General features: G+C 43.3%; 1 protein-coding gene across 1 annotated transcript in view; it reads right to left on the minus strand.

Annotated features, from left to right (window-relative positions):
• Window positions 1-70: 70 nt before the first annotated feature.
• LOC109916123 (ETS domain-containing protein Elk-1-like) overlaps window positions 71-9582 on the minus strand; it is a 17313-nt gene continuing 7801 nt past the window's right edge. The window contains exons 3-4 of the mRNA XM_048606684.1: window positions 6752-6853; window positions 71-5119 (exon numbers count right to left, since the gene is read on the minus strand). Of these exons, the coding sequence (XP_048462641.1) occupies window positions 5021-5119; window positions 6752-6853 (201 nt within the window). The 3' untranslated portion in view covers window positions 71-5020. The remainder of the gene's footprint in view (window positions 5120-6751; window positions 6854-9582) is intronic.

The raw sequence follows: 9582 nt of genomic DNA on the forward strand, positions 1-9582 counted from the left end.
AAAGTTTTCTGAAGAAGGGTCTAGGCCCGAAACGTCAGCCTTCCTGCTCCTCTGATGCTGCTTGGCCTGCTGTGTTCATCCAGCTCTACACCTTGTTATCTCAGATTCTCCAACATCTGCAGTTCCTACTATCTCTGAAGCTTGGTGAGCTGTTTGTCTCCTGAGCTCAAGAATGGTCCTGGGTATCAAACACTTGGATAGGAACGTAAGAACAGGCCATTCAGCCCCTCAAATGTGTTTTGCCAGACAATTAAATTGTGGTTGATTAATTGGACTGATGCGTGTTTCTATCGAATGCATAACACATTTTTAAAGTCTGCATGAAAAACAACTCAATAGCCTATAACAGAGGAATCGACATGAACGAGTCTCCAGGTGAACAGTGTTGGTGACATGCGCATATGTAATTGAACTCTGTAACAGCTCATAATTCATGAATGAGAATCGATTTGCTCCTCTGATTACACAACCATAAACAACATTCTAAAAAATAAATCTATTTCCATATCAATTATTTTACTTGGAATATACTGCAAGAGTTCTGAAAGATATACTTATACAGCAGTGGAGTAACTCAATATCATGACATATATAACATTTAAGAAATGACACAGTATATTCTATAATTCCACTGTTCAATATATCTGATATTTGTGTGCATTGCAGAAATACAGCAACAGGAAAAAGCCATTCAGCTTGTCTACCTATTCGGACATTGAAGGAGATCAGAACTATCAGTGCTGGGAAGTGGAAAGTATTAAATTTCAGACCTAGCCCAATGTTATCATCAGTCACTCCCTGTTGCTTCAATCTTTCTTCAATGCCCCCTCATTATCGCCCTCAAACAGACAACCTTCCATGCAATGTCATCCACACCAGTCACTGTGGAACCTCGTTGAGTGAGATTGCAATGTAGTGATAATTACAAAATGAGCCTGGCTCAGTCAGTAGCATTCTACACCTCAGGCTCAGCAGATTCGGTTTTGGGTTTTGACCCAATCTTGAGTGTGTAGATTAGAGTGATACAACAGCGCAGGACCGAGGTAGCATCCCATTCCTAGAGGTACTTGCCCCTGATGTATCAAATGAAGGTCCCTTCGCTGGCTCAGGAGGATACTCAAGATACCACTGCCTGGCCTGGAGAAGAACAAAGAACTGTCCAATATCCAACCCCCACCCCTATCCCCAACACACAGACCCCATTCCCCAAGCTCCTCATGTGAAGAATTCTACCTCAAAGCAGACAAATAGCTTTCTGCCATTGCTTGATTGGCTTGCCAAGGAAACTGTTCCCCAGAAGGAGTTGATGAGGGCCACTTTTTGTGTAGCCAAATTAGCAACAGGATCAAAGAATGGTGAATGGGATGCCATTTGGCCCACTGCATTCTGCTAGCACCCAATCTGTAAGCGCAACTCACCTCGTAATGCACACTTTTCCCCACAACGCCCTGCAATACCTTTCTCGTCAGATAGTTATCTACTTCCGCTTTGAAAGCCATGGATTGGTCCTGCCTCCACCACACTCTCAGGCAGTGCATTCCAGATCCAAGTCTCTTGGAGTGTAGAGCAGCGTTCACTCATGTTGCGCTCACACTGAGGTATGGTTGGGGGGGGTGGTGGTGGTGGAAATAACCATTTTGTGATTGCTCCTTGTTGCAGCCATCTTTAAACACCAAAGCCTTTTCCTCCTTGAGGCAATATACAACATTCTCTCTAAACTACGTTGCTGCTGCTCTCAGAGTCTGGGGGCATGCCGATTGTCATGCCAACCACATTCGTGGCATGGACTTCTGGTTTCAGGAGTCTCTACCTCGGAGGTCAGCACAGAAGGTAGAGAAAGACAAGCTGGAGTACAGGCAGTGGACACTTTTAATGTGCAACTCAGGATGCTGTTGCCCACAGTGCCATTCAGGACACAACTGAGCAATGCCCTGCACACTCTTGACCAGTCTTGCTGATGGCACAGCAGTAGACACCCTTCGAAACGGGTACAGTTAAAATTACGTTTACAGAGTTGGAGTGCTCCCTACTGAGTTCACAGGGAACAAAAGCATAAAAAGTCGTTGCTACCCCCGTCTTCAGCTATCCAAAACCACACACTCCTGACACCCTGCACCCTTGTGGCTAGGCAGCAGAGCACCTTTTCGACTTGGCAAAAACCTTTCAAGCCTGAATCTAGCAAACTCAATCCAGCCTGCCAGCTGACAAGATTTAAATGAAGGTTTGGGCCGGAAAAAGTCCTTGAGCCTTTGCAATCCTCCCCTGGGGGCACAGTGGGCCTGTGGGGGTATGTGTCAGGGTGGGCAGTGGGGTGTTGCACAAGGCCAGGAAAAGTAATAAAGCCGGTGCCTTTCTTCAAATGTGGAAATCTCCCACTGAAGTGGCAGGAGAAGGTCAGTCTACGCATCTCTTTTCACAAGAGTGCGAAATATAAGGGGAGAAGGTGGCCATTCAGCCCCTCAAGCCTGGTCCGCCATTCAATTAGTTAAATTTGAGCCTTTTTTTCTTTTTTTTTACAGGATGTGCATGTCACAGCAAGCTAGCATTTGTTGCCCATCGCCAAATGCCTTTCTATCTTAATGGTTTGCTTCAGTCATTGCAGAGGGCAAACAAGAGTCAGCCACATTGCTGAGTCTGGAGTCATGTGTAGGCCAGTCCAGGTAAATGTGGCAGATTTCCTTCCCTAAAGGACTCCAGTGAACCAGATGGGAATTTACAACAATTGATAGCTGTCATGTTCACCAGCCCTTAACCATCTCTTTTTATCCTCATGGACCGCAAAGATCTAGCTCCAGTCGTGGATTTGAAAATTGGGTTTTTCTGGAATAACTTTGAAGCAAAGTCATTAAATTCTCATGTGCTAACCTCCACTACTGCATATAATCAAGCTGTCACATCTCAGGACCTTCACACAAGCCTAATGTTCATCTTACACCTGATTAAATCACCACTCCCTCTTGCTTTCAGGTTCACAAAGAAACAAGAATTTTTGTTAAAATGCCATTTCATCCTCCTTGCTTGCTGCTGGAAGATCTCACTAGTGCTTGTTTAGATTCTTCCAGGGGATTTAGAAAGGTCACTTATAAGGTCAGTATTTGTTACCCATCCCTAATTGTCCTTGAACCTAGAAGAAGTAGGATGTACTTGTTAGAGCTAAAGTCAACCCACCAGGCAATTGATGGAATTTAAATCCAGTTGATAAATCTGGTATTATAATCTCAGTAATCATGACCATGAAACTATCATTAATAGCTCATTCTGGTTCACAAATGGCCTTTCAGGAAATTTTACCAGGTCTGGTCTTTATGTGACTTCTTCCCATAGCGAAGTGGTTGACTCTTAGCTGCTCCCTGAAATGCCTCTAACATGCCATTCAACTCGTAGGTAAATTGAGACAGGCCTTCAATGCTGGCTTTGCCAACAATGCCAACATCCCATAATAGAATAAAGAGGAAAATTAGAGTTGGGCAATAATTGGAGGGCTCACCAAGGATGGCTGCACAGAAGAGCTGAATCAGCATTGTTTAGTCCCAAGGATAATTTTCACTGTAGGGTTAAAATTGTCTCTCTACAGTCTAGATGTTAAGAGGGTGGAATGGATTTCCTTGATGACAGCATCTAAAAAGTATCAATTGGTAGCAATCATCACATTCCTGGAGGACCACTCTCTCATTCGAGAGGGACAGTTGGTGATGAATTTAATCTGAGAGTCCCAGGTGAGATACAAATTTGAGAAGACAGGATCTTCACAGTAGCTTCAGTTGGTGCAGGAATCAAAACCATGCTGTTGGCATCACTCACCAGCTGTCCAGCCAACCGAGCTAGCGAAGTCCAAAATACCAAAATGCATTATACAATGAGTATGGAATGACAAGTCAAAGTAAATGACTAATAAGGCAAAGAGGGCATAAATTTTATATTTACTCAAATGAGTAATTATCTAGGTTATCATTGTCTAAATAAGATAATGGAACCATAGACACTGGGGACATCCCTTGTAGCCGAATACTAAGGGGATAATTTCATTGAGTGAAGGGTCAGGGTTTGTTGGAGCAAATGGGTTTTTGAATCCTTGGCTCTTGTTTTATGCACTTGTTCACATAACCACCAAACCTGGTGATGTCAACTAATGGTGTGCCTCCGCAACAAAAAACAGATTCCTCTTCCACAACTGGTGACCAACAACATCACTTGTTCTATAAGCAGCAAGAATGCATTGGAAAACTGGAGTACTCTCATTGACAACCTTAGAGTGTCACCACTCTGCGGCAGGTCATTCAACCTATTAAATCCACTCCTGTGTCACTTTTCCCACCAGCCTCATCCCATCGTCCTGTTCACCTGACATGGCAACAATATTTCTCTTTTACGTGCATCTGCCCAATTACCCTTTCATTAATTTTGACTCTGCTTCAACAATCATCTGGAGATTTAAAGCAACATTCCAAACTCTCCATTATTATAATGCCCCCTTTGAGTCCTTGGCTAATTTTCTAAAAGTTGCGCCGTTTCTCACATCCTGGAAAATGCAATTTTTTTAAGAACGGCTAGTTTCTGATAATGAGTGTATGTGTGTGCGTGATCAGAGGCTGATGCTGAGACGCACACATGCCAGCTGAGAATCGAATGGCCACCTTCACATTGTGAAACACTGTTTTGGCAGCACACATCACAGTGGTGCCCACACCAGGTGAGGCGTGAGCGGGATTGTGCACATAACCCAGGCCTTTGAGCATGTTACAAGAAGATTAGTTGCCGAGCATGTACCCCAATCTCCCGGCACCCCCACCCTGCACCAACAACATCTCTTGACAATGAGATGGGTCACTCATCGGTCTACCACTATCAATCAGTCCTGAGTGAAGAGATTTGTTCTGAAAAGGAATTGGGTCTGGTCAGCAGAGTCTGTACAATCCATCCTGACAACTCATTGCCCTCGAGGCTGCTTTGAATAGAATACATCCAGTCCACCTACGGTCGACACTTGGGAATACTTCATTGCTTTCTGTCTGTGCATGGTTCAGGGTTTCTGCAGTGCTGATGACGAAAGTACTGGTGTAGATAATCCATCCATGGAGGCTACGGGAATGTGGATCTGTGTGTTCCCCGCTGAAGGAAACTGGAAAGACAAGACAGCATTTACTAAGTACTTGCAAACGTAGAAATCAAAGGCCGTTCAGCCCCTCAAACCTTCTCTGCCAGTCAGTGAAAAATTATTTTAACAACCTGTTCAGACATGTTATGATGCATCTTTGTGGCCATCGCCTCCTGATTTGAGGATTTAAGGATTTGCTCTGACAATACAATACAAATACACACTAGGCCCTCTCTGACAACTAAACAAACACATGTGTCTTCATTCTATCCACCTACCTCAACCCCTTAACCTTTTGGTTCAATTAGCAAACATCTAGAAATCTCAGATTTGAAATGATAAACCTCTATCTATTATTATGTTATCTTTCTGTTGACTATTCTTTTCGTAATTCATTCATAGGAAATAGGTGTCACTGGTAAGGTAAGTATTTGTTGCCCATCCCTAATTGCCCTTAAGCCATCCAGAATGTTAGGCATTTCAGAGGGCAGTTAAGAGTAACCATATTGCTTTGGTTTGGTGTAACATTTAAGCCAGACCAGGTAAGGACAGCAGATTTCCCTCCTAAAGGGTGTTAAAGAACCAGGTGAGCTTTTACAACAATTGAAGATATGCTCGTGGTCATTATCAATTCCAGATTTTTAATTTAAATTCCATAAACTGCTATGGTGGGATTTGAACCAAAGTCCCCAGCACAGTAACCTGAAGACTCAGAGGAGCCCAAGTGAGACTACCTCAACACCACCATCTTCCCAAGCCTCTCTACCCTCCTCCTGCACTCCACCCATCATTAAACATCCTGGGGAGAGCAATTACTGGTCTGCCCTTGGGATAGAAACTTAGAAACTAGGAGCAAGAGTAGGCCATTCGGCCATTCAAGACTGCTCTGCTATTCAATTGGAGCTTGGCAGATCCTTAAACTCAACACCACATTCCTGTTTTCTCTCTATGTCCCTTGGTGCCTTTAAAATCTAAAATATGTTTTAAGATCCATATGTCAGTGTGGTTCAGAAGAGAACGTTACCCATTGACTTTCCTTCATTAATGTCTGAATTTTTAGCCTCTCCTTGCTGAATGATGAATGAAGTGTCACGCATTCGCAGATCCCTCTCCAAAGCATTATGGATCTACGTATATTAGGTGGACTCAGCACCATCTTCTCAAGGGTAACTAGAGATAGGCAACATATGCTGGCCAAGCTAGCCATGTCCACGTCCCAAGAGTGAATTAAGATAAGTTAAATGCAGGATCTGAGGCAGTGTCTACAGCGGTTAGGGACAATTGTTCAAATCCACAAACCATCCCCTCTCCGTCACACCCAACACTACTGTTTTCAAATCTGGTTACACTTGGCTCTTTAGACCCTGATGTGGGTATATACAACCCTGGCTTCAGCTGACCCTGTGTAAGGCCAATAATACATTATTCAGATGTTCCAGAAGTTCACCTCCAAGATGTGTCAATCCATAAGATTGGTTCAATCATCTAAAGATTGGCATGAGGAATTTCTGCAGGGCTTCTCTCAATCTCCCATTTATCAGAGGAACAGCAAAAGTACCCAACACTGTTTCCCCAAATTTCTGCTAGTCTTTCCCCAGAAATACTCCAGGAGTCCCAGGAAAATATGATGCTACAAAGTTCAGTCTTCAACCTTACCTGAAATGAGAGTTTGGCTGGGCTCATCGGTGCTATTGGGCTAAGAGTGCTCCAGAAGTGAATGGCAGATGGTAAAGCATTCGGTGTCAGTATTATTGGGGTCTATTAAAAAGAGAATGATAAATTAAAGACTTGATAAAATTAAATGAAGTTTAAACCAATCTTTTGACACCAGTGCCAGCACATAGTGTTCAGGTGTACAGAAGGCCAAATGCAGAATAAAGCATTGCTTACTTAGTTTCAAAATAAAGAAAATTTAACTCTAGGTTATATCTACATAACTACACGTCTCCATCACAGCAGCACAGTGGCTCAGTGGTTAGCACTGCTGCCTCACAATGCCAGGGATCCGGTTTTGATCCCAGCCCTGGGAGACTGTGTGGAGTTTGCACGCTCTCCCCATGTCTGTGTGAGTTTCCTCCTGCAGTCCAAAGATGTGCAGTTTAGGTGGATTAGCCACAGTGCCCGGGGATGTGCCATGGTAAATTTGGGGTTATGGGCGTAGGTGGCTGGGATGTTCTTCAGAGGGTAGGAGCAGATCTGATGGGCTGAATGGCCTCTTTCCACACTTTAGAGGTTCTGTGAACTATTTTCTTTCATTAATCAGCCAACCTTTACAGTCAGCATAAATGCAGATCCCTCGGTTTACTGCACTCCAGTCACTATGAATTAATTAATTTGGAACAGAGAAACAGGATTAGGCCAGTCAGCCCTTTCAATCTATTCCACATTTAATTAGAGCATGACCACGCTGTATCTTAAAGCCATCTCCGCCTTGTTTCCCTAACCCTTAATATCTTTCAATCTATCAACCCCTGCTTTGACATTTTCAATCAAGATATCAACTCCAACAGTTCGTTTTGGGTGTACAGTGCTCCAGATTTCTGTGAAAAAGTGTTTTCCATCAACTCTAAATGTTGCAGTTCTCATGTTAAGGTTATAGCCCCACTGCTGGGGAGTGCTTCACCAGATGGAATAATCTCTCTGTAACTACATACAAGCTCTATTAATCACCTTACAGCTATCCCTTGGGGAAAGATTTGATCTCGCTTTTAATGAACTATGGGTAAACTGCCCGTCACATCAGATTTTAAATAGAAGTGCTATCTGCCTCTCAGGTAAAGGATTCCCAATTCAATGTAGAGCAGGGAAGTCCTCCCCAATATCTCCAACATAACTCAGCCTTAGAAATATTCAATGAGCCACCAAGATAATTCCAAAGACTCAGCCTTTTGGGAGAAATGATTTCTCCTCATCTCATTCTTAAATTTAAGATTTCTTATTTTTAAAATATGTTTTCTTTATTTGATTTATTATTGTCCTATGTACCTAGGTACAGTGAAAGGTTTTTGTTTTGCGTGCAGTACAGGCAGATCATACCATACAAAGTGCACCGGGTTAATAGAACAGAGCGAGGAATACAATGTTACGGCTGCAGAGAAGGTGCACAAACAGCGAGATTAATATTAAATTTAAAATTTGACAGGTCCATTCAGAAGGCAAATAACAGCTGGGAAGAAGCTGTTCTTGAATCTGTTGGTTCATGCGTTTCAGCTTTTGTGTCTTCTGCCCGATGGGAAAGGTTGGAAGAGATCGTAACCGGGGTGGGAGGGGTCTTTGATTATGTTGGTTGCCTTCCCGAGGCAGCGAGAAGTACAGATGGGGTCAACAAATGGAAAGTTGGTTTGCATGATGGACTGGGCTGTGTTCACAACTCTCTTTAGTTTTTTACGGTCCTGGGCAGAGCAATTGCCTTACCAAATCATAATGCATCTGGATAGCGTGCTTTCAATAGTGTATCTATAAAAATTGATGGTGAGAGTCTTTACAGACATGCCAAATTTCCTTAGTCTCTATGTCCCTCTAGTCCCAGTCTCTCCCTTGAAGGGAAAAATCCTTTCAGCGACCAGCCTCAATTCCTCTCAGGTTGTGATAAGTTCATCTCTCATTCTTTTAAACTCCAATGGATACAGGCATTCCATTCCCCTTGCATTAAAACAAACCATCCCATTTCCCTTCTTGATCACTCACTGCTTACCAACTTTGGATTCTTTTTCTACAGCACCCAGATCCCTCTGTAAACATCCCCCCTCTTCATCCCAGAACCACCTCCGCGCTCCTTCTAATGCAATTATGTCCTTTCCTAAATAACGAGACCAAAACCACACATGGTAAAGTAGCCACAGTCCCACGGAAATAACTGGCAGCTGTTCAGTCTGGGGAATCAGCACAGGTGAAAGGAAAGGTTGGGAAGGAGGAAACTTCACTGTAAGATCAGCCGGTGTGGGAATGGAACCCAGATTGTTGGCATCACTCTGCATTACAAACCACCCAACAACTGAGCTAACAAACTTCCTACATGTGGTACTTTAGATATGCTCTCACCCATACCTTGTACAACTGTAGCAAACTATCCCTATTCTATGTTCCATTTCATTGGATTAAATGACAAAATCCCACCTGCCTTCCTGCTCACTTGCTGCCAACTAACTTTTCTTGTGATTCATGTCATAAGACAGCCCGATCTCTCTGTACCTTGGAGTTCCGGAGTTTCTTTCTATTTAAATAATATTGTGCTTTTCAATTCTTCCTTCAAAGTGGACAAGTTTACTTTACACTTCTGGTAATTACTAATGTCCCGGTTATGTAAGTATCATTGCCTATGAAATCAGATGTCACGCAAGCAGTACAGACGTCACAGATATAATGCAGCTCCCAATCTCATTTTGTTGGTGAAACAAGGCAACATTTCAAGGACAACAAGGTGCAGGGCTGGATGAACACAGCAGGCCAAGCAGCATCAGAGGAGCAGGAAAGCTGACGTTTCGGGC

This window comes from Rhincodon typus, chromosome 16 (genome assembly GCF_021869965.1).
Source record: "Rhincodon typus isolate 14 chromosome 16, sRhiTyp1.1, whole genome shotgun sequence".
NCBI lineage: Eukaryota > Metazoa > Chordata > Chondrichthyes > Orectolobiformes > Rhincodontidae > Rhincodon > Rhincodon typus.